Source organism: Urtica dioica, chromosome 4 (genome assembly GCF_054948205.1).
Source record: "Urtica dioica subsp. dioica isolate 48M chromosome 4, U.dioica_male_clone48M_v1_H2, whole genome shotgun sequence".
NCBI lineage: Eukaryota > Viridiplantae > Streptophyta > Magnoliopsida > Rosales > Urticaceae > Urtica > Urtica dioica.
Genome location: NC_142759.1, coordinates 38,093,276 through 38,119,953, shown reverse-complemented (window position 1 = coordinate 38,119,953; position 26,678 = coordinate 38,093,276). Strand labels below are relative to the sequence as shown.

The following is a 26,678-nucleotide window of genomic DNA, read 5'->3' as shown; positions in this document are numbered from 1 at the left end:
TCTCTGGGATGTCTTATGGCGCGCCACAGAGGCGTCTTAGCCTGCATCTCTGGGATGTCTTATGGCGCGCCGCGGAGGCGTCTTTAGCCTGCATCTCATGGATGTCTTATGGCGCGCCGTGGAGGCGTCTTCAGCCTGCATCTCTGGGATGTCTTATGGCGTGCCGCGGAGGCTTCTTAGCCTGCATCTCTGGGATGTCTTATGGCGCGCCGCGGAGGCGTCTTAGCCTGCATCTCTGGGATGTCTTATAGCGCGCCGCGGAGGCGTCTTAGCCTGCATCTCTGGGATGTCTTACGGCACGCCGCGGAGGCGTCTTAGTTGAATGCTCATTCCCGTTTGTGTTCGGGTGTTTTGTTTTGGTGGAGCGTACTTTCTTTGGGTGGAGCGTACTTTCTTGGGGATTTTGAGTGTGTTTACCGTTGCCTATGTCACTAGCCCCCCGAGTTTTTGGGTTTATAAACGTTATCGAAAAACTTTGATAAAGCGGATTTTGAAAGGAAAAACCTCGAACTTTATTAATATTGCAAAAATTTGAAATCCTAAAAAATTGGCTCGTAGGCCTTATTGAATGTTGGAAAACAAAGAAATAAAATGGGGGGAGCGCTGGCTAATGGTAGTACTTTCTCAAGTGTTCCGCATTCCACAGGCGACGGATCGGTGTCTCGTCCGTGTAGTATGTCCCGTCATGTATGACTTGGCAGACTTTGTGGGGTCCCTCCCTGTTTGGGATAAGGACGTCGGCACCTTGCACTTGGGTGTCATGCAGATGTCTTCGTGGACTTCGCGGAGGACCTTGGTCGACTCGACGCTATCTCTGAATTGGGAGATCGTGTTAACCGTCTTTCTAGCGGTCTTTCCATCGATTCCTTGGATGTAGCATACTCTGGCTTGGGATTGGTCTCCAGCCATGATGCCGATTCCATCCTCGGTGGGGAACTTCACCAGTAGGTGGTATGTTGAAGTAATGGCCCTTAGTCGGTTCAGCGTGGGTCGCCCAATGATTACATTGTAGGGCGACTCTTGATCGACCACTAGGAATGGGACCATGTGAACGACTTCAATGCCTCCGGGAGTTCCGAAGGTGACCGGCAAATCGATGATGCCTTCGGTCATGACTCTCTCCCCAGTGAACCCGAATAGAGGCGTTTGGGTCGGAGTTGGGCATAGCCCCCCAAGCTTCATGCGCTCTAGGGTGGACTTGAAAACTATGTCAGCAGCACTGCCGTTGTCGATGAGAACTCTTTTCACCAAGTTATTAGCTACTTGGGCTTTGAGCACTATCGCGTCATTGTGCGGATGCACAACTCGCTTGGCCTCTTCGTTGGTGAAGTACATCGTCTCGTGAGGCACGAACGGAGGTTCTTCATACGTTAGGTTGACGTGCATAGCAGCGTCTTCTTGAGCCACGGTCCTAAGGAATTCCTTCCGTTGTCGGGCTGAATCTCCATCTTGTGGACCTCCCAATATGGTGGTCACCACGTGGAGTTGTGGATTGGCGTTGGTAGTAGCCGCGGTTCGGTCGGCAGAAGCGGTTGTTCCTCCTCCTTTGCCAGACTGTGGTCTATTTGTGGTGGGGCCCACAACGCTGATCATGCGCAACACAAACTCTTTCAACTCACCCCGTTGGATCAATGCCTCGATCTGCCGTTTAAGACTGTAACATTCGGAGGTCAAGTGACCGTACTCCTGATGGAACTCGCAATATTTAGATCGATCGCGAGTCGCGGGATCTTTGCTCATTGGAGCCGGGGGAGTGAACTTATCACGTGCCAAAGCCAGGATCCGCTCTGGCGGCGTGTTCAGCGGTGTGAACGACGAGTAGCCCTTAAAGTTTTCCGCAAGTCGCGGCTTTTGGGGCACCGGAGGTCGGCTATTAGAAGTTTGACCCCCTCTATTTCGTCTTTTACGGGAGTTGCCTTGCTCGTTGCTAGGCTCGTCTCGGCGGTGAGGGCTTTGATTATCGCCCTTGCAGCCATCGAGGTAATCTTCGACTCCCATGAAGGTCTTGGCTCGAGTCATTAACTCAGCCATGGTAGAAGGGACACGGCCGACGATGGACTTAAGGAAGTCACTTGTGCGCAAGCCTTCAATGATGGCAGTGATTGCGTCTTTGTCGTCAAAGCGGTCGACCTTATTCGATTCTTCAGTGAATCGGGCGAGGTATCATCTAAGAGACTCGCCATTCTCTTGCCTGATTGACCACAGGTACATCTTGGTTTTCTTTTGGACCATAGATGTAGCAAACCGTGCTAGGAACATGTCCTTTAGGTCTTTGAACGAGTGGATGCTTCCTGGTCTTAAGTTCTTGAACCACTTGAAGCCGGGCCCGGCGAGGGTAAGACTAAAAGCTTGGCACATAGCACCAGGAGAGACACCCTGCATCGTCATCTAGGTTTCATAGTGCTGGATATGGTAAGCTTGGCACGTAGCACCAGGAGAGACACCCTGCATCGTCATCCAATATCTAAGCAGTGAATGGCGATGGATTCTCCTCGACGACCCCATAGGCACTTCCGCCTATTCCGTGTTCTCGGAGATCTCGTACTTCATTTCGAAGATTGTTGATCATAGTGATCACATCGAGACCGGTAGTCGGAGTAACTCCCTGTTCGGGAGGAGTTACCTGCCGCCTTTCATTTGACCCTTGACCCGTGCGGCGGTTCCCGTTAGTTGGGGCTGCTACGGGGATGTTTGGCCGAGAGCTTAGTCGCTCTCTTAGGTCATCGCCACGCTCGATGCGTCTTGCAGTGAGATGGTCCCTAAGATCAGGGCTTGTCGTACGGAGGCGCGGGCTTCGTCTGTGACGACGCGCTCTCCACGTGCCCTGACTCTCCGTAACATTCTCCCTTTGACCTAGTCGGTCGAGGGCCGAACGTCGGGAATTTCCCTCTTGAGAAGCTGCCGGTGCATCGCCTGTTCGGGGTAAGGGATTCGATGGACCGGCTTCAAACACGGCGGGGAGTCCCCCGTCCTTCGTGAGAGAAGTCTCGATATCCTCCGACTCACCAGTACCCTCGTAATCAGGGTCGCGGTCGCGGCTTTCCTCGCTGAGGTTCTCAGGATCCCCGTTGGGGATCATTGTGTTATGCGCGGGTTGCTTCGCAGCCAGTCGGCTGTGGTACCTCGCGTTCTTCGCCTTTAGTTGGCGGATATTCTCCTCCAACTCCATGATGCGGTCGTCCCTGCTGTCTGGAGATGGAGATGGTGAGCGGGTCGAGCTCTCTTCGTGGAGCGACTCTTCGTCACCATGCGCGTGAGAGCGCATGAAATATTTTTTGGTCCTAGTGACGTTATCGGGGTTGTTAACGCCCTCAGAACGTACGGGTGGTTGACTACTCATATTTTCTCAAGTTCGAGAAGGTTGAGTTCGTAGAAGAAAAGAAGAAGATGAACAGAAGGGATTTCGGGCTGAACAGGTCGGGAAGTCCCCTCCTTCTAGCGCCAAAATGTTGTCGCACGAAAATGAACAACTATTTAAAACCTCGGGCGGTTCGATCCAAGGCCAGACCAAGAGATCGCACCCGGGCCAAGAGTGTGAACTCGATAGTCTCAAGCTAGGGTTTCTCCGATCAACCTGCCTCTCGGGAGAGGTAGGGGGTGAGGAGGAGGAGTGACCGTGCCTTGGGTGTCGGCTGCCTACGTACCCGTCTGTGGATCAGGTCAGAACGTAGTTCAGGCGTGTTAGATGCAGTATGAGGCGCGGAGCCTTAGTGGAGAAGCGTACTCGATGAAGGAGACGGGGCGCGGAGGAGTCCTCGGCGGCGTCTCAGAACTTTGGAGATCGCGTACGCGTCTAGCGTGTTAGACGCGCAGGGGGACTCTAGTCGAGAACCCTAGAAGCGTGCTTGAGCACTGGAGGGCGTTCGATCAGAGGGAGCGACGTCCGGGAAGTCCCCATGAGTGCTTCGGAACCTCTGAGAACGAGAAATCAAGGAGAATCCGCTTCAGGCCAAGGATGTCATCTATAGAAGCAGAGAGAAGTCTCAAGTTCCTTGAGAAATAATGGGATTGAATGGGATGGCTTTCCCCTCAATGAGAGGGGGTATTTATAGGTGTTTGAGGGCCTTAGAAGGTCCCTTTTTCGTCCATGTGGGACTAGGAGCGCGCGCGCCGCCAACTGGAGGCGCATGGCGCGCGCGGCGCACAAAACGCGGCGCAAAACGCGCGGCGCGCGGCGCAGAGGGCGCGGCGCGCAGGTCACCGGGCGCGGCGCGCAAGCCACTGGACGCGGCGCAGGATGCGCGGCGCATGGAGCGCGCGGCGCGGGCGCGTCTTGGCGCGGCGCGCGGCCTGCCTGGCGTGGCGCGCTGTGCGCGCAGCGAATGGCTCGTCTTGCCGGACTCTTGTGGGCCTTTAGGGGTCTTCGAATACCATTCTTGCCACGTGAAATATGAAGGTTTCCACTTGACGAGAGTGACTCGATTTGAGGAGCAACTCGAGGCTCGACTTGAGGAGGACGACTCGAGGCTCGGCTCGAGGAGGACGACTCGAGGCTCGACTCGAGGAGGACGACTCGAGACTCGACTCGAGGAACGACTCGAGGCTCGACTCGAGGAGAACGACTCGTGGCTCGACTCGAGGAGCGACTCGAGGCTCGACTCGAGGAACGACTCGAGGCTCGACTCGAGGAGAACGACTCGAGGCTCGACTCGAGGAGCGACTCGAGGAACGACTCGAGGCTCGACTCGAGGAGAACGACTCGAGGCTCCACTCGAGGAACGACTCGAGGCTCCACTCGAGGAGAACGACTCAAGGCTCGACTCGAGGGGCATGAGGATTTGGCACGAGGACTTGCCAGTCGACTCGTGACAGAAGGCTTGCCGCTCTTCAGGACCTCCGCCCTGACCATCGGCCCTTTGAACGGCGTGTCTTCTTGGCGTCTCGGGTTTTCCGAAAACGACCGACAACATATATTATATCAAATACGCCATGTCCTATCTTGAGAAATTTTACTTATTAAAATAAAATTACCCGTAATTTTAATAATTAAATCGGGGTAATTAGGTCAGTAGCCAAATAGTCCACCCTCCTTATAAAAAATAGCAAAAGTTTTATTTAAAAAAGCCCATCAGGCTGAAGTTAATTAATTTAATTAATTGAACGGTTAATTTAATTAACTTCAGTTTGATGAACTATTTTATTAATAAAATGAAACCTTGACTAGAATTTTTTTTTTTTTAAAAAGTAGAGGATTGGCTAGTTGCAAAATTGTGAAAAAGAAATATACAATAAGTACCCTTGGACAGTTTTTTTTTTTTTTTTTTTGAAAATGTTTGTATAGACAAACACGACCCGTTCCAATTAAATCTTCATGTATTTACAATTCATAAAGTATAATGAGGATTGTTTAACTTAATTGTAATATTATTAAAAATGATATATATTTTTTTAACAATAGTTCATATAAATATTTACAATTTAAATAAAAAAATATTAACATCATGGAATTTGTTTGATTCAATCCGATATCACAATTGTAAAAAATTAAACCAGCTAAAAAAAAAATTGATTTGATTTGGTTATAACATACCACTCAAATTTCTTCGAATTTTAATGAAACTTTTTAAAAAAAGAATGCGCTTTAGGTTAAGAATACAACTCTTACTTCACAGAGATCTCCCACGTACACACACACTCATTTATATAACCACAACAAAGTAACGTTCGTTTGTTTCTGTAATTCGAATATTCTTGTAACCACAACAAACCAATCAATGTTCGCATCTGAAAATAAACAGTGGACAAAAGACTTTTCTTTTTTCTTTTCCGTCTCCGTGTCTCACACACATATAATAATATATATAATAATAATAATAATACTATTCCTTGGTTCAATACAAGTGGATATGAATAAATTAATAATTTAACTCGTCGAAGACGACTTTGAGTGTCCGGTCTTGTATGGAGAGCGATATATGTTTGTCTTTTGCCCCATATATGTTTCCTTCTTTTTTTTTTCCTTCAAAAACACTCTTTGTTCGTCTCAGTTTCTTCTTCAAAAGTTTAAACTAGTATAAGAATTAGTTTTGCTGTGTGCTACCAAAAACCAAAAAATCAGGTACGTAATATTATACGACTCTCACTTTTACTCTTATCTGCTTTTTCGACTTTATTTTTTTTTTTTCTTTGTTACCTTTTCTTTTCCTTTTTTTCCGTCAGATCTGATATTTGATGGTAATGGATAGGTTTTGTTTGAAAGTAATAGGGTTAATGGACGAAGAGCTTATTCTGCATGTAAATTAGTTTAGCTATTAATGAATTGATTCCAAGATTGTATTGAATGATATGAAAATCATATAGATTCAGATTTTTTTTACTAAGAAAAAGGCCCTGGTTCTATGTCTTGGATATGATTACGTTGCTCATAAAGTTGATCCTACGACTTGAGCGCTTTGAATTCTTGTGTATACGAACAATCTCATTAACTACATCGATTAATTAGTGGTTATTAATAAGAAAGATTAAGTGGTTAAGATTGAGAAGTTCTGTAACTTATTTAAATCTCAATCACCGATAGCGTTTCTCAAACTACAATAAAACTAAGCTCTGTTCTGACTTATGCATATGTATGTGTATATAAAACTAAGATATGTTTTTCTAATGCCTAATATGGTCAAAATACCTCAATACCTTCCATGGAAAAAAGAACAGGTCTAAAAAGAAGGTTTACGTTATCGTTATCGTGGCGAGACTTTATGGGTATACTCTTTACCATCAAGTTTTATCGTGAGTTTTTCGAGAAAGTAATCGGTATATTTTTTCATAATAAATAATGGGAAAATATCAACAGTATTTCCTGTGTTATCGAAGTATGAAATTTATCCTTTTCGTTTTGAAAAATATCGTACATGTTCCATCAGTTTAATATAAATGACATATATCTCCCAAAAAAATATATAATATCTCTAATACCACATTTTCGTTAATTTTTTTTAAAATTAATTATTAAACTTTCCAAAATGCCTTTAATGAAATAACTTTTTATTTTCTATTTTATATATAAAAATATTAAATCAAAAGTTTTCTTTATAAAAAGTTAGGATTTTTTTTTATAAAGAGAAGTTTTGATTTTTTTTAAATAAAAAATTGGAAATAAATATTTATTTTACTAAGGGTATTTTGAGAAGTTTATTTTTTTTTATTTTTGTAAAAAATAAAAGAAAATGTTGTTATTTGTAATATAACATATTTTTAGGGGTAGAATTTGTAATTTTCATTAAACTGAGAGCATATGTTTAATATTTTTGAAAACCGAATGAACAAATCATGCATTTCGATTAAACAGAGAATACTTTTGATATTTTTCCATAAATAAATACATAAATCATTATGCGCGGTTGCCCATTGATTACCACGATAACTCAAATTTGGATATATATACTCTATAAGAAAGTTTTTTTTTTATTTGACGTCTTATATTTTATATATCATCTTGAAGTGAAATGGCAAAGCATATTCTATCTCTAAAACCATACCAGTATATTGTATACCCATGGTTTTATTAAAGCCTCAACCACTTTTTTTAATTGAAATCAGGAAATTATATTATATATAAAGTAGAAGAATCCCCTCTACTCAAAAAAACATTGTTCAATAGATAGTGTTTTTATTTTTTTAAGAAATTGATTTTTATAAAGAAAAAAATAAGAGATTGAATTTTAGATACAAGTAATATTCATTCGTACCGATATTTTATTATTATAAAGATAAAAATATCTAAAAAAAACTTTAAATTAATTTTTTTCAAACCTAAATATTTCTGAACATGTCTTTATATATATTTTTTTCCTCCAAACTAAAAAATATTAATTATTATGCAGCAACGCGCTGACACATTACTTGTATATTTATATAACAAAGTATTTAGACACAAAACTCAATTATTTCTTCACTTAAGCGGCGCTTCTGCCGAACCACGTAAATTCTTAAAATAAATCACAAGATCCCTCGGTTATTTCATTTTATTCAGTAAAAGTGTACACTATTAACTGTGGGGCACGTGACGTTTTTTCTTTTTTTTTTTTATAGATGAATAAGGAAAATTGAAAAAACGATAGAGTATATGTATCTAAGAGCAAAAAAAAAAAAAAAAAAAAAAAAAAAAAAAAAAAAATTAAGAGAAAAAAACATAGAGCATATGTATCATATTCAGAATCTATATTTTTTTTTTAATGAAAAGATCTCAATAAGAATATATACATATATATACATATATATAACACATATATATACATATATATATATATATATATATATATATAACTAAAAGATTTAGGTTACAAAATTGAGTTAAATTAAAAATTCAAAACTCCTTAAAAAAATAAAAGATGAAAAGTCGATCACAAAGACAATAGCAATAATACAATTTTTTGTATCTCAATTTGCTACTCCTCAATCAGAATCCACCATCATGCGCCTTTTTTTTTTTTTGGTTATGTATCTCTATAGTCTACTAATAATAATATATTTATTTTCAGTATAGGTCCGGGGTGATTGATGATATGATCAAAATATGAAGAGGAACCATGAAAATGGCTACTTGGTATTCTTTAATATCTGTGGGCTCGGAGTTCGGAGACATTTCAGTGAAAACTGCCATTTTCAGCGGTTCTCCAAAAAGAAGAAAATCGCCGCCACCGTTATATTCTTCTTATTCTCTCTCTTTCTAATCCTCTTGATATTTTCTGCGTGGACTAATGCTGTAAGTCCAAACTCTTTTGTTTCCCTCTTCTTCCTATTATTTTTACTTAGATCATATATACAAGATAACGAAAAAAAAGAAGATTAGCTTATTCTATACAATTATAATGCTAACAACGATTTCTTAAAATGGCATTGCTTGATAGATTATCTAACATTAATGACATATATAAATATAGAATATTCATAAATATAATAAGGATTTGTTTAAATGAGGTAGTGAAATTGTCAAAATTTAGAATGTATTTCAGGTGTCACTAAAATAATACCCTCTCAATAAATTTATATACCAAGTAGATATGATGTATATAGTGTCAAAATAGTTATGGATAGAGTCAAACTTTGGTTATTTTGCTTAAATTCAGAAAATTTTGGATATTTTACTTATCACTTACAACTTTTAAATTAACTAGTTTCAAATATCTATTTTGTATATAAACAAATTTATTACCAAAATGCTACAAAAATAATAATCTATGCTTGGAAAATTATTTTAGATACTAAAATACCACTGATCAATATGTAACAATCTTATCAATCTATGCTCGTTTATCTGATTATACGTATTGGATTGTTTACTTCATAAACAAAAGTCACACAACTTTTTCGTTCTCAGCCTTTCTTCTCAGGAATCTCATCTCTAAAATCTACTAAAATAACGTTCACAAATGGAAACAAGCCTCCATTGTTATGGGACCAAGAAAACTCGACAAAAACTTGTCATCGAAGAAACTACCCAACCTCTCACACCCCCAATTCCTTCAACAAAAGCTCAACATGCCCTTCATACTTCCAATGGATTCACGAGGACCTAAAGCCATGGAAACACACCGGAATAACCAAAGGCATGGTCAACGAGGCCAAGAAATCGGCACATTTCAAGGTAGTGATTGTTGATGGCAGGGCCTACGTGGAGAGGCTTAAGAAATCGATACAGAGCAGAGACATATTTTCAATTTGGGGGATATTGCAATTGCTGAGGTATTATCCTGGAGCACTGCCGGATTTGGAGCTCTACTTTGACTGTGGAGACCGACCTGTCGTTAAGGCGAATAATTTCCTACGAAAAAATGCTGGTCCGCCTCCACTGTTCCGGTATTGTTCCGATCCCTTGAGCTTGGACATTGTCTTCCCGGACTGGTCTTTTTGGGGCTGGTAAGTTATTATCTACTCAACTTTTTATAATGTTATTTTATGCGTGATATGATTATTTTGAGCGCAAATAATTCATCAACTGCATTATTGAGCTAATTGGTATTTGTATGCTTTTAGAAAAATTGATTTTAGATTCTACTATAGAAAAAACTGTAAATCCCTAAAGCAGATTAATATGTTTAGTAAACTATTTATAAAATATAACTGTTATTGTTAGCAAAGACAAGTTTAGTGTTTGGTAAAATTAATGAGTACAAAATGCCCTAAAATGCACCTGTCTTGTAGTTAATAATAATTTGATATTTGCATATGAAAATTTTATATTTTTTTAATAAATAAAATAAATCATAATTATTAGTTAAGAGAGAGATAAATTTTTTTTCATAAAAATAGTTGCAAACTATAATAAAGGCGAAAAGCAGGTTCTAAACGCACTACCAAACACATCCATTATATGCGAGTGATATTTAGTTTTTATATAAAAATAAATGGTCCTCTCAATAGTTGATTTATAAATAAATAAATAAATAAAAAGAGGAAACAGCGGCATAAATATCTAATATTTTTATAAACATAAACTTAAATACTTATTTTTTTTATAATGATAAAAATACCTAATGTTGAATTTTTGTGGCACCGTTAAACAAATAGTCAGTTAAGTTCGACGGAAAAACACGTGGCAACCCAAACATGATTTAGTATTTTTTTTCTTAACATTAATTAAACACATAATTTTTAAAATATATATTTATTTATTTTTATTAAAAACGGCTTTTGTATGATAATTGAGCCTTAATTTTATTATTAAAATGAATTTTTATTTATTTCATAAATTTAATAAAACAATAATACCTGCTTTAGAAAAATTATTAATTTATTTTGTAATATAATAAACGTTTTTAATATTAAAAATGATTTAATATTTTTATAATATCATTTTTATAAAATAATTAATTATTTATTATTATAAAAATGATATTATTAAAATGGTTTAATATTTATTTCTTAAAACTAATCAAGCATTAATCATATAATTTTTAGAAAAAAAATTATGAATAAATTTTTTTAATATTAAAAAATGATTTTATTAATACCATTAATGCTTAATTATAATATTAAAGTCATTTTTAATTTTTTTTTTGTAAAAATTATATTATTAATGGTAAGTAATTTAAAAAAAATTAATAAATTATTTTTAATCTCAGGCTGTCACACGTATTTCCGTCAAACTTAAATATTGACTTTGTTCAACGGTGCAATAGGTTCCCAATATTGAGTATTTTTGCCGCGAGAAAAAAAAATTGATGTAACATTAGATATTAATGTTGCCATTTTCTCTTAAAATATTTTTCTGTATTATTATTTAATAAAAACTTATATAATTTATCACATAGAACATATTTGTCAACATAATAAACTTGTTTTTCTTTTTTGAGGAAAATTAACTTTAAGTAATTAAATTATAGTTACTCGTAACAACAATAAAAATTAGTGAAAAGATTTGAATCTACAGTGACATTTTTTTTTTATATGTTTTAAGAAATTGACTTAAAATTGTAGACAAGTTTTAAAGTTACATTCTAGTGCTTAGCAATTGAATTTCATCAAGAAAAGTTCAATACACATTTTTTTAAAAAGTTTTATGGGAGATGTTAGAATATTTCAAATCTAATAATTATAAAAATCATTATACAGGTGGATGTTTATTCTTTTTCAGTTTAATGCCCCTGTACTATCATGTAATCTGAACTGATATGCCTCATGTTTTTGTAGTGCAAATATATATCATATAATCTTGATCGATAATATCACTTTTAAAAAAATAATCGTCAAGAAAGTATATGTGCTTCTTCATTTATAAAAGATTTGAAATGTCAAAACATGTCACCACCGTGATTGAAGTACATAGTAATAGTTACTTGTGTTTCATAATCATCTTATCTTGTCAAAACATAGTTTTTTTAAGATAAGATGATTATGAAACACAAGTACCCATTACTTTGTACTTCAATTTGATCACTAAGGTGGTGACATATTTTGACATTTCAAATCTTTTATAAATAAAAAAGCACGGATACTCTCTTGACTTGACTATTTTTTTAGAAGTGATATTATCGGTCAAAGGTATATAGTTAAATAACTAACATTACAACTTTGAGTAACTAGCTAGATCCTTTTATTTATTTAGTCTGTAAAAGAGATTCACATATTGCTAACAATATAACAGCTCTTCAAGTATCTGTTGTTGAAAACATTTGGTTAGTAAAATTGTGTATTTCACGGTAGTTAATCACTCTAAAATTTTATTAATATATAAAAATGACAGGGCCGAGTGTAACATAAAACCGTGGGGTAACATGTTGGCTGAGATAAAGAAAGGGAATAATAAAACAAAATGGGAAAACAGAGTACCGTACGCGTATTGGAAAGGTAATCCATATGTTGCTCCTACCAGACAAGACCTTCTCAAATGCAATGTTTCTGATCAACATGATTGGAACACTCGCCTATATATTCAGGTAACTCTTCTCCTCTTTTTTGTTTTGTTTTGTTTTGTTTTTGTTTATTTTTTTTTTCTTCTCGAAATGAAGATATAACGGCTATATTGTTTGACATGGACAATGACGCGAGCTCAACTTAAGCTCAGCTTAAGTTCTCACGTGCCAAACATGTGATTGCATTTGTTTGAGTATTGTTAGGGTCCAGTGTACACATCAGCTGTAGCAAACCATTTACAATTATTTAGTTAGTAAATGATATATGCAATCGTTAATGAGAATCGGTTTCACTCATTCACAAACACATATTTCAATCTCTCTTTATCCTTATCTATTTCACTTCTTCACTTGGCATCAGAGCACTTGACAAATGTCAATGGCTACTCAACCGTTCAAGGCCAACGTTCTTCCGTTCGCCGCAAATCTTGTTCCGGCGACGATGAAACTTGATCGCAACAATTTATACTTGTGGAAGTCTCAGGTTCTAAAAGCGTATGACCTAGAAAACTTCATTGACAGACCTAGGTCATGTCCTCCGAAATTTGTTAAGCTCACTTCGCGTGATATGTCAAATATGCAATGGATATGGTCATCTTGCATCTTCGTGCTAATTCCGAATTGATCATAAATATCAATTGAATCCAGGCTCTGCTAATGCCTTTTAACCTCGGTCTTCTAATCTCATCATGTCATTAACAGTGGTACATTGACAATGGTGCCAAAAATAACATAACGTCGAATCTCAACCACATGGCAATCTTAGAGAATTACAAAGGTAAAAGCAAGCTGATCGTAGGCGGCAGTAATTCCATTCCTAATATCCACACCGGAGAATCAATGAAAAACACTCAACCTAAATCATTTGGTTCTAAAGAATATTCTTGATGTACTTAGAATCACTAAGAACTTAGTTATTGTTTCTAAGTTCACGGAGGATAACAAATGTGGTTGGTGAGTTTTTCTCTGATGGTTGTGTGATTAAGGACAAGACAATGAGGCAGGTCCTTCTAACAATAGTGCTCAAGTATGATCAGTACATGCTAGACCCGTCAAAGCTCAAGGGAAAAGATGGCGATCTCAAGTCCAAGATAGCTCTCAACGTCTTAGCTACTACTACACGTCAACAACAACATTAAGACACAAGAATTAGACTCAACTTGTAAAGTATAAACTTTTGAATCACTCGACTGGTAAATTCAAATTAATAAACGAGCGTCCGTTGTTACAATTAAATTCTTGAGTGAATTATGGTCCAATTAGTTTCTTGAATTAATTTAAAATATGTTAAGGTTATGGAAAATCTCGGAATATATAAATGATTTATCGAGTTCATCTCAAATAATAAATTATTTCCGAGGAAATATTTCGGAAATTAATTTAATAAATAAATCCTCAAGAACGAGAATTATTTCCGAGAAACCTTAAATATATTTGAATTAATCGAGAACGAACGAAAATATTCTCGGTTTAAATCATATAATTATAATCCGTTCGGTTAAATAATTATGTGATGAAGGACTTAATTGTAACAATTTTAAGGACCCATTTGAAAGGAATTTCGGAAAGTGGGGCTAGTCTGAGGCAATGAGAAAATAGAAGGATTTAATGAATACATATGAAACTTTTGTTTGTAAAAAAGGAAAAATTATCTCTCTCCTCCACACCCATCTTCAATCTTCTTGTTCCCTTCTTCTTCCTCACTGCGCGCTTCGTTGAAAATAAGAATCGAACCAGAGAAAAAAAAAAGAAAAAAAAAACAACAGACAACAACGATCACGACCATCATCATCAGTCTTCATCTTCTTCTCCAATCTCTTCTTCCTCGCACGGCCACAAATCCCCGAGACCTATCTCTCGCGTGCGCTCCAGTTGAGAAGAAGCAAATCGACGCGAGCTAGACGAGGACGCCGGACCGAGGAAAGTCACCGAAAAAGAGTGTGTGGACATCGATGAAGCTATTGGAGGTAAGAATTGAGCTCAATTCCTTCAATTTCTCTCCGAATTTCTTCAAGTTCTTTCTAGGGTTTGAAACCCCTTTCTTGTTCTCTTCTCGGTCGTGTGTCTCAGGAGCTTCGGCGAGCATCTTGGACGGTGAGAGGAGATAGGATTTGGTCCGGGTTATTTTTAAAGACATTCGGAAATTCAATTTCGGTTAATTATTTGGAATTTTCGGTTTGTATGGTTTCGGATTAGTTATTTATTTAAGACTCGTTAAAAATAAGTTATTGGAATCTCATTTCGTACTATTTCTTCGGTACGAAAGCGTATGGTGTTGAAATTGATCTAGGGTTAAGAAAAGATTTAAAGCTTCGACCAAGCGGCGGAATTTAAAAATTTTCTTTAAAACAAGTAAACGATTTTACTAACCTAGAGAAAGAGCAAGTACATATAAATTAAAACTATTAAAGAGCATTATTTATTTACTAACCTTTGTGAAACTTGAACGTTGAGAAGCCTTTGGAAGGTTGAAACGTTCGTCTCCTCACTCAGCTCGTCTTTCTTCTTTCCTCGGAAACTCGAGAAACCACGAAAGTTTTTATCACTAGAATCACTCGAGAAAGAAAGGAATTAGTGTGTAGACACCTTTAAACCCGACGACTCAAGAACAAGTCTAAGAGTCGAAGAGCTAAAACACTAGGTCAAATGTGGACCTAGGTGCCAAAACAAAAACGAAAGAAAATTAGAGAGAGAAGCTCTCAATCTCTAAAACTTTTGAATGAATAAAATGAAGGGAATGAGGGCTCTATTTATAGGAGAGGAATTTCCTTTAACAAAGTAGTTTTCTCTTCTATAGAATATCACATATTCATGAGCAAATGTTGCCCTTATTCTATCCACGTCACACGGCCAACATGGTCCTTCATGACACCTTGGATTTGTTTCCTCTTTTATTTTTCTTCTCCCTTAACTTGTCTTGGCCGAAACTATTCTTTCATCATAGAGGAAATTTGTTTCCTCTTCTTCTTTTGGCAGGTATCTTCATACATTAATGCACAAAATAATATCTCTTTTTTCCTTTGGGTTGGACGGCCAAATGCATTCTAGAAGGAGCTTCTAGATGTTTCTTCATTTGTTCATGACAACATAAGAAAGAAAGGCCTATTAAGAATTTTCAAGTAAAATTCTATGAAATGAAATTAATCCACTAGGCCCAAATTATTCAACTTGGCCGAGTGGTTTAAGTCATCATATGACCATGTCAAAAAATTTATTAACATTTATTTCATCCTATGTCGAAATGGACAAAAATACCTTTTAGACAATTTTCGTAAAACTTGTCTCATTCTTATTTTGACTTAGCTTCTAGTTTAACTATTCCTACTCGATATGATTTGTGACAGTGACCTCATGGATCCAAATGAACAAAGCTTGAGCTAAAATACTCGGACTCAAAAGTTCACAAACCTTTTCTAAGTTTAGCTTAATGTTAACTGACTCCGCTAAAGAGTTGACACTGACAATCTCTCGGTTCAAATGAATTTATTTTCTACTCAAGAATTCAACTAAATTGTGATGAGTGGATCCACTGAATGTTATCTATGTTTACCCTTCATGAATATCATCAGCTAGTCGGGATTTACATAATTACCATTTTACCATTCTAGCTGTTATTTCCTCAGCTCCTTTGTCGCTTGTGAATAAGTCAGAAACAATGTATTGACGAGGAGCTAACAAGTCATATTGTTTCATCCAAAAGATTCATGATTCAATTTGGACACTGGTCAGTTCATTTATTCACATTCCAATGAACAAAACATGAGGTGATATACATTGCATTTCAGCAATCTTGTACATGAATTCCATATCTATGAGATCTTCACAAAGTTACTCATGACATCTTCATAACTTAGTACTCCATCAATAGGTCCTGTTCAGAATCACATAGTGAATCCGAACTCTGACTTTCTCAAATGAGAATACGTAAGCTATGAAATGACATGTCTCATTTCAGGATTGAGGTAAGCATGATGCAATCATACGTAGTGACCTCGAGACATAAGAGGTTAAATAGTTTGTTCTTATTCTGTCTCTAGAAGTGCACTGGTCAATTCAGTACCCTCGGAAGATACCTAGAAGAACTATAGAGTCTCCAACTCTCAATGTCCCATAACTAGACATCATAGATTCTCCTAACAATCGTACCGAGATCAATAGTCTTTTGATCGTTAGATTGTGAATATATTGTTTAAACAAACCATGAAGAGTTTGTTTATGCAAATCTACATTTGTCTTTTCATATGTTGTTAGGTTTATTTATGGACTAAAGACTAAGGTTTTATCATAAAGCTTCAGACAAAGAAGAATGAATGAGCGTTTCAACTTTTATTAATAAATAAGCGGTTACAAACAAGAGTCTTCGTGAGACTATATTACATCAAATGTATACAAATAGACACTACTACTCTTCTTGTGGGCACTATTGACAACATATGGGTCTTAAATAAGCATTGATTTCCAAAAGACCGGGAAATTAATAAATTAAATTCTCGAACCGACTTGCAACGACCCTAAATCTCGTCAACATTTCCAAATCGAATAACTAACGAAATCTCAACTTCGGATCCTAGTTCTCTCGACGCTCCAGGACATGTCAGATAGTCTCGAGAAGCGTGCGAAGCGAAGCTAGTGACTCCTGAAGTCAACAAGTTTTGTGGCGAACTATTCCGGGCAAGTGCGGAGACCTAAGTCAACTACTTACCAAGGGAATAATCCTGTTTAATTGCATTTATATGATAGTAAACAGGAGTAGGTGAAAGCCTTAGATACAAATAATCTTAAAGATAAAGGCTTCAGCCACGTTTCTTGAAAACTTAGTTCGGGTTCGCCCTATAAGTTCAAATATGGATTTGTGAAACCCAGCATTTGCTACGTGATATAGTTATCTCTTAAGTTCTGCGCTTGGCCGGTAGAACGGGGGAGACATGAGAGCAGTGATCAACTCCCGGATTCGAATCGAGAGTGGAATTACCGAGAGTCACGTCCTGAGTCTTCAACTTAAAATACTAACGAGCATAAAAGAGAAATAATAATTCTATCGAGATTTATCCCAAGTCACTCTCATGTAAGTAGCATAGATGTGTAATCTGAGTGCTGTAGAGTACCTAAACCATAATGAATTGTTGTCGGTAGTACCTATAACTCATTGACTTGTATCGAGGACGATATCGGTCTGAATGGCGCTGAGTACTCAATATGAGGCTCATTGACTGCCCTGTACCCCAATGAGATTGTTTCTCGAAACGTGCGCTCATTATCGACTAGAGACCCAGGCCTGTTCACCGAGTGCCCCGTGTTGCAATGCAACTGCTTCGCAAAATGCGAGCTCATTGCCGACTAGAGACTCAAGCGTAGGCCGTCGAGTGCCCCATGCCGCAGTGGGACGGCAATCGCGAATCGTAAGCTCATTGTCGGAATAGCTCGGCACGCGCCAACGTCACGATGAAGACGGTACCACTAGTGGATCTCAGACAAGCGATAAAACTCTTAGGCCGCCAGACGACTACTGCTTGAAGTCTAAGGCTGGTCTCTTGTCGTTCCAAAGGCTATACGGGGGATGTGTATAACCTTGCGGACGACAAGTACTAATTAGAGTGTGCACACATTAGTCATGCTCTACGAACTAGTTAGATTTGCACTCTGCATTCTTATGTGCTTTTTTGCACGTCACATGATATCACATGGCATTAGTTTGCTCTTCTTTTCTAAGTTAGACTCCCACTTATTGAGTCAATGAATCATAGTTTTATGACCCTTGGTAATGTAGCGAAGGGCAAGGCGGCGATGTGAATGAAGAAACCTAAGATGAAGGCCGAACGGGTATCTTTTGACCTATGGGCTAATGGGAACTCACCCAGGATCAGAACTATTATATAATAGTATTTTGTTGAACACCTTCCATAATCTAAGCTCCTAAACTACCTCCCGTATATATACATAAAGCCATGAACTTGTATATGTATAAAAGTCGTTATAAGACGCAAGGTTCGGAAACGAAAAATGAAAAATTCCCCGGGATTTTCATATAACCGTTTTTGATACTTACGTATTATCGTACTTAAATTATGTTTAATATAAGTATTTATGGTTATTATGTTTGTTTACTTGTGTATCTGCTTGATATTATAAATGATTTGGTGATTATATGATATGTGACTTGTTCGACGTCGCGGCTCGTGGGCTAGCGAGCGATCGCGGGTCGTGACATAACTATTTCTAAATCTTCTTGTTGCTCTGTCTATAACAATAAAGCTAATATCGCTAGCACTATTTGGCACAAACGTTTGGCCATCCATGTTGAAAAGTACTCTCACATGTAATCAAACATCTTGATGTTAAAGACTGCACTATCCAAGAAGTAGAATTTTGTGATGCATGCCATACTGGAAAATCTTGTCACCCATATTATGCATGTCAACGTTCCATGCTTCATCACCACTAGACACGGTCTATGCGGATGCATGGGGGCCTTCACTGTCACCCTCAATAGACGTATACAAGTACTACATCACCTTCTTTGACGACTGCACTTGGTACACATGGCTATATCCTCTAAACAGTCACGATGAAGCCAAGAGTTCCTTTACTGTGTTCAAGGGCTCATGTGGAGCGTTTCTTCAACTCCAAGATAAAGTGTCTTCAAACTAGAGGAGGCAAGTTCAGAACACTACAATCTCTTCTGAAACAGCTTGGCATACTATTCAAGCACCCGTGCCCTCACACACATCCACAAAATGGCATAGTGGAGCACAAACATCAACACATCGTTGAACTTGGATTGTCACTTCTCGCAGAGAGTCACATGCCCACTGAATATTGGTGGTATGCTTTCTCTACAACTTGTTTCCTACTTAATAGGCTACCTAGATCAGTTCTCATCTTCAAAACTCCTTATCAATTAGTCTTTAAACAACATTTTGATCACACACTTCTAAAAGGTTTTTGGTGTTGCTTGCTTTCCTCACCTAAGAGCATACAACAACCATAAACTTGAGTTTAGGTCTGATCAATGCGTTTTTATAGGCTATAGTGACACACAAAGGCTATAGATACTTGCACTGATGGTTGTGTGTATGTTGCTAAAAGTGCCACCTTCAATGAGCTATGCTATCACTACAAAAATGGTTTTCCCTTCCACGATCAAACACCAAACCAAGCAATCACAACTGATTGGCATACTGCTCTTCCATCTCATAACACAACTCATACCTAACAGACTCACTCCCTAAACACATCACAATTACCCATACCACCCATCTCGCCTACCAACACAATACATTCCCACAACAGTCTAACACAATAACCCACTTTTGAACATAACCCTAGAGACACAAATAGTGATTTGTAACACCAACAACTCCCGCACACTACAATTACCACAAACTTTCAGACCTGCAACCGGCTCGACACATCAAATGATCACACGTGCCGAAACCAACACATCCAAATCAAAATCATTACCTGATTATTTTGGTCTTCTCAACGATATCGCTGTGCCTGAACCCTACAATTAGTGATTCCATTGCCAACACTAGATGGAAGAATGCCATGGTTGAAGAGCTCACTGCTCTTAAAGCAAACTCAACCTGGCGGCTTGTTACCCATACACCAGATATGTCACTAGTTGACAATAGATGGGTATAAACTTGATGCATTAGTAAGCCGATTCAAAGCATAACTGGTTGCAAAGGGGTTTCAACAAACACATGGCGTGGACTATTTTGAAACCTTCAGTCCTGTGATTAAACAACCGACAATCAGAATCATTATCACGTTAGTAGTCACGCGAGGTTGGGATATAATACAACAAGTAGGCCTGAATAATGCATTCCTGAATGTGGACTTATAAGAAACGGTTTATATGTGCCAACCAGCTGACTTTGTGGACTCCAGCAAACCCCAACATGTGTGCAAGCTCATTAAAGCCATGTACGGCCTCAAATAGGCTCTGTGAGTGTGGTACGACAAGCTTCGTGACTATCTCATCAACTGTGTCTTTGTCAACAAGTGCGATAGATCCTTGTACTTCTACAACAACAATGGCGTGTCTCTGGGGTCCTTAGGCATGTCCATGTCAGAATCCAACCATGTACAGAAGTCTCGTAAATAGTCTTCAGTACCTAACTCTAACACGCCGTGATATGTCCTTCGCCGTCAACAAACTCAGTCAATTCTTTCAAGCACCAACAGAGACTCACTAGAAGGCGTGTAAGCGAGTGCCACGCTTCGTCAAGGGCACCCTTCGCCATGGCCTCATGTTTCGTCCTGCAACTCGACTAGTGTTTGAAGCTTTTATCGATGCAGATTGGGCGAGCTGCCCCGGCGATCGACGCTCAACGACCACCGGCTACGTCTGCTTCTTTGGAGGCAATCTCGTTGTCGGGTTTGTTTGCAAGCAAAAATTTGTTTCGAGGTCGAGCATCCGAATACTCAGGTCTCTACCGAATTAGTACCGTGGCTTCGCTCACTCTTGGCTGAGCCTAATGCTCCCATAGCCTTGCCGACGACTGTGGTGTGGTGTGGTGTGGTGCGACAATCAAGGTGTTGGATCTCGCGTCAAACCCATTTTTCCATGCACGAACCAAATATATTGAGGTCGATGTCCACTTTCTGCGTGATCTAGTCTCCAGCAAGACCATTGATGTGCGATATATTCCAACTGAAGATCAACTTGAACACTTCTTCACAAAAGCACTCTCGGAGACCCGCTTCATCGAACTCAATCGTCGTTTAGATCTCAGAACAGAGGATCGTCATGTTCACGGGGTTGAATGAAGATATAACGGCTATATTGTCCGACGTGGACAATGTTGCAAGTTCAACTTAAGCTCACCTTAAGTTCTCACGTGCCAAACACGTGCTTAGCGTCTATTAGTTTATTCCTAGAGTCCAATGTACACGTCAGCTATAGTAATCCGTTTACATTTATTCCGTTAGTAAATGATGTAATGTATATAGCTATAGTAATCCATTTACAGTTATTCAGTTAGTAAATGATGTAATGTATATATGCAATCGTTGATCATTGCAATCGTTAATGAGAATTAATCATTGTCACTCATTCACAAACACAGATTTCAATCTCTCTCTATCCTCATCTCTTACGCTTCTTCACTCTTGAGCATTTAAAAATATATGATTGATCAGGAGCAGCTTAAGATAATTTGTTTTAATTTTCAAAAATATGTTTTTAATTTTTCCGTTAAATCTTTTTGTTAAGCGTACACCCGGCATAAAATCTCATCTACATAAAAATATTTTTAAAATTACGTCTTTGAAAAACTTATATATTCTTGTAAGTTAGCTTCAAATACTCCCGTATTCGTTGTCCAATTCCCAAACAAAAATGAGTAAGAAGTTAGAAGAATTTACCTGTGATACCAACAATAATTTTACGAGTGAGGAAAATGGACTTATTATAGTACTAATTAATATATATTTCATATTTTTCGTTAATCTATGATTTCTCTTTTCAGAATTGGGACGATGAGATAAGACAAGGTTTCAAGCAGTCCAGTCTGGGAGACCAATGCACCCACAGGTGCTGTGCTGCTACATCATGTTGATTTATTTATGGCCAGTTTCGTACTTTTAATCTGATTATTTACACTTGGATGAATAATTTCTATATATGCACGTAATTTAACAGGTATAAAATATACACAGAAGGATGGGCATGGTCAGTGAGTGAAAAATACATCCTAGCTTGCGACTCAATGACTTTGTACATTCGGTCCCAATACCATGACTTCTACATCAGAGGCATGGAACCACTTAAACATTATTGGCCAATCCAACACAACTCCAAATGCACTTCTCTCAAATACGCCGTTGATTGGGGCAACAGTAACACACAAAAGGTACCTAACATTAATAGTATGTATTGTATAATTTAAAAAAAAAAAAACTAAATTACCCAAGCATATATATGTATAACATATCAATCACGTTCGAACAGGCACAAGCAATTGGTGAGGCAGCGAGTAGATTCATACAAGAAGATATGAAGATGGAATACGTATACGACTACATGTTTCATCTACTGAATGAGTATGGAAAGTTGTTCAAGTACAAGCCCACCATTCCCGCAGGAGCATTCGAGCTCTGCCCAGAAACCATGGTGTCTCCGGTGAAGAGCACGGCGAGAGATTTCATGGAGGAGTCTTTGGTTAAGTCTCCCAGTGAGACCAGCCCTTGCAATTTGCCTCCATATAATTCTAAGGTGGTTTCAGATTCGGTTGAGAGAAAGGAAAGTTCCTTTAGGCAAGTTGAAACGTGGGAGAAAGAATATTGGGACAACCAAAATATAAAACATTAGTCAATATATATATACACACACACACTAGAGTTAAAACCCGCGCGTTCTGGGTGGATTATTGTAAAATCATTGTCATTTTGATACTAAAATCAAGTATAAATCAAGACGAGTAAGAGCATTTCTAACCCTAACATCAAATTTGATGTTGAAATCACACTATTTTTATGTGTTTTCATCACCAAATTTTTTTCCTACTCCAATAACACCGAATTTCACATTAAAAACAATATTTTTTATTATTATATTTTTAAAATTAAACAACCTCTTTATTAATAAATATATCAGTAAATAATTATAATTCTAATATTTTTTTAATTAACTGATTACAATTATTTCTTACTTGTAATATTTAACAAAAAGTAAAATGTACTAAATATAAAAATAATTAAATTCTAAAAAAAGACATTACTTAAAAGTATATTAGTTTATTTGTTTTTTTAACATATTTATTTTGTGTGTTTAATTTTAACTTTGTAATTTATGTTTAACATTTTCATGTTTTAATTGAATTTTGTTTTAATGTGTTATTTTGGTGGTTTATACAAATTTTTATATATATATATATATATATATATATATATATATATATATATAAGTGATAATTAGATAAAGTATCAAAACATAATGTTGTTACGTTATATGTTGACTTTATTTTTTAGTGCAAGTTGTTTGGAAAGATGTTCCGTCGTCATGCTTCTACTTCTGGTGAGACATCTTTCCTCATGTGCAAGTTTCCAGTATTGACAGATTGCCTCGCTGGTGACTTCATTGTGAGATATTGCCTCGCTGGTGACTTTATTATGAGATATTCGTATGAGGCTGGGTAAGGAAACCCTAGATTCACTTCCAGACCTGTACAGCTGCTATAAAAGCCATGCGCTCCCCCTTACCAGCCTCGACGCTTTTGATAAAACACTTAGAGCTCTTAGACGTGCAAGACCGGCGGACTGGGAGGCTTTTTGTTTTGTTAATCGCGGTGTATTCTCTCAAACACTATTCCACAAACATTGAGTGTCTGTGAGAGTTGGGTTTTGTGTTCTCTTGATTGAAGGCTCACGAAAGGTTGAAGACTGAAAGTCATCCGAGCACAGCGCAGTTGCTCGAAGGGTGGAATTGAGACGGAGCTCAAATTCAAGGGGAGTCCCTGACTAGGTATTCACTGGTGGTAATAGTCTCTAGGTTTTATTGATTTGACGATTGTAATCATATATAAACCCTGTGTGTACTATTGACTACAAGATAGTGAAAATCCTTTCCACTGGCAGAGTGCCCCTAGATGTAGGTGTATTTCACCGAACTGGGTAACCATATCGTGTGTACTTTGTTTATTGCACTGTTTGTTGTTTATCCATAATCTTGTTGTCAATGGTGCCCACAAGAAGAGTTGTAATCCTTATATTGTACATTTGATGTAATAAAGTCTCATGAAGACTCTTGCTTGTAATTGCTTATTCATTAATAAAAAGTTGAAACGTTCATTCATTCTTCCGTGTCTGTTTGAAGCTTTATGATAAAACATTAGTCTTTAGTCCATAAACAAACTAAACAACTTACGAAGAGATAAATGTAGATTTGCATGAACAAACTCTTCGTAGTTTGCTTAAAACGATATATTCGCAATCTAAGGGTCAAAGGACTATTGACCCCAGTATGATTGTTAGAAGAATCTATGATGTCTGGTTATGAGGCATTGAGAGTTGGAGACTCTATAGTTCTTCTAGGTATCTTCCGAAGGTACTGAATTGACCAGTGCACTTCTAGAGACAAGATAAGAACAAACCAGTTAACCTCTTATGTCTCGAAGTCACTACGTATGAATTGCATCGTGCTTACCTTAATCCTGAAATGAGACATGTCATTTCACACCTTAGTATTCTCATTTGAGAAAGTCAGAGTTCGGACTCACTATGTGATTCCAAACAAGGCCTATTGGTGAAGTACTAAGTTGTGAGTATGTCATGAGTAACTTTGTGAAGTTCTCATAGATATGGAATTCATGTACAAGATTGCTGAAATGCAATATATATCACCTCATGCTTTGTTCCTTGGATTGTGAATAAATGAACTGGCCAGTGTCCAAATTGAGTCCTGACTCTTTTGGATGAAACAATGTGACTTGTTAGCTCCTCGTCAATACATTGTTTCTAACTTATTCACAAGCGACAAAAGAGTTGAGGAAATAACAGTTAGAAGGGTAAAATGGTAATTTTGTAAATCCCGACTAGCTGATGATATTCATGAAGGGTAAACACTGATAATATTCTGTGGATCCGCTCATTACAATTAGGCTGAATTCTTGAGTAGAAAATAAATTCATTTGAATCGAGAGATTTTCAGTGTAAACTCTTTAGTGTAGTCAGTTGACATTAAGCTAAACTTGGAAAAGGTTTGTGAACTTTTGAGTCCAAGTATTTTAGCTCAAACTTTGTTCATTTGGATCCGTGAGGTCACTGTCACGAATCACATCGAATAGGAATAGTTAAACTGGAAGTTAAGTCAAAACAAGAACGAAAATTGTCAAAATGGTATTTTTGTCTTTTGAGACATAGCATGAAATGAATGTCAATAAATTTTGTGACAATGTCATTTGATGACTTAATAATACTCGGCCATGACTTGATCATTGGGCCTTGTGGATTAATTTCATTTCATAAGAATTTTATTGAAAATTCTTAATGGGCATTTCTCATGTTGTCATGAACAAATGAAGAAGCTTCTAGAAGCTCCTTCTAGAGACCATTTGGGCGCCTACCCTATAGAGAAATAGGAGAGAATATTTTGTGCATAAATGTATCAAGATACTTGTCAAAAGAAAAAGAGGAAACAAATTTGCATAAGGATGCTTAAGGGAATCGGCCAAGTTGAGAAAAAGGCAAGGCAAGGAACAAAAAAGGAAAGAAATCCAAGCCTCTAGAAGGCTGCCTTGGCCGACCAAATGGAATGGGAAACAAGAGATTTTCGCTCATGAATATGTGATATTCTATAGAAGAGGAAACTACCTTATTGAAGGTGAGACCTCTCCTATAAATAGGAGCCCCTTTCTTCACATTTCATTCATCCCAAGTTTTAGAGATTGAGAGCTTCTCTCTCTAGCTTGGCCGCCCCTCTCCTCTCTCTCTCTAGTCAATTTCGTTTTATTGTTTTGGCACCTAGGTCCTCATTTGACCTAGAGTTTAGCTCTGCGACTTCAAGACTCGTTCTTAAGTCGTAGTGTTTAAAAGTGCGCACTCACTAATTCCTTTTATTTCGAGTGATTTAGTGATAGAAACTTTCGTGGTTGCTCGAGGTGCCGAGGAAAGAAAGAGAGACGTGCTGCGAGGAGACGAGCGTTGCAACTTTCCAAAAGCTTATCAAAGTTCAAGCTTCAAGAAAGGTTAGTAAACTTCTATGCTCATAATAGTTTTTATTTATATGTACTTGCTCTTTGTCTAGGTTAGTAAAAAACTGTTTTTACTTGAAAAGAAAATTTTTAAAAAACTGTGAAAGGATGTGAGTGATCAAACCAATTTAAAAGGTGGCTAGTCAAAATTGATGTATTGACATCTTGGCTAAGCATTAATGATGTGTCATTTACTTATAAATGGAAATTTTTTGCGGCCTTCTCTTGAGGGAGTAAATTATCGTTTGGTTTATAACACCTTTGGATTTTATCAAAGTCTTAAATAAAACTTAAATCCTAAACCTAAGACTAATCATAAACTTGTTTCAACTTTTATAGGCAATATGTCTCTCAACCCTCTCTCAACAATTATTTCCTCGAATAAACTCGAAGGCGACAATTACGTCGACTGGAAACGTAACCTCGACATAGTCCTTACTGCCGACAAGCACAAATGGGTTCTCACCACACCCTGTCCTCAAACGAATAAAGATTCGACGCAAGAGGAAAAAGACGCCCTGGCGGCCTGGCTTCGATCCGATGAGATTGCGAGATGCTATATTTTGGCATCAATGAACAATGTGTTGCAACAACAACATCGTGATTACGAAACTGCCACCGATATGCTCTA

The 26,678-nt window shown here is 37.8% G+C and overlaps 1 protein-coding gene across 2 annotated transcripts; it reads left to right on the top strand.

Moving 5' to 3' along the window:
* The first annotated feature begins 5,896 nt into the window (after positions 1-5,896).
* Positions 5,897-22,816, top strand: LOC149401528 (uncharacterized). 2 transcript variants are annotated; one of them, XM_089612189.1, is made up of 7 exons: positions 5,897-6,058; positions 8,483-8,701; positions 9,317-9,855; positions 12,182-12,374; positions 21,827-21,891; positions 22,000-22,210; positions 22,309-22,816. In XM_089612189.1, exons 2-7 carry the CDS (start codon positions 8,513-8,515, stop codon positions 22,666-22,668), a joined length of 1,557 nt encoding a protein of 518 aa, XP_089468315.1. In that variant the 5' UTR covers positions 5,897-6,058; positions 8,483-8,512; the 3' UTR covers positions 22,669-22,816. The 2 variants fall into 2 exon arrangements, with proteins under 2 accessions (XP_089468315.1, XP_089468314.1); XM_089612188.1 differs by having other exon boundaries at positions 8,478-8,701.
* The last annotated feature ends 3,862 nt before the right edge of the window (positions 22,817-26,678 follow it).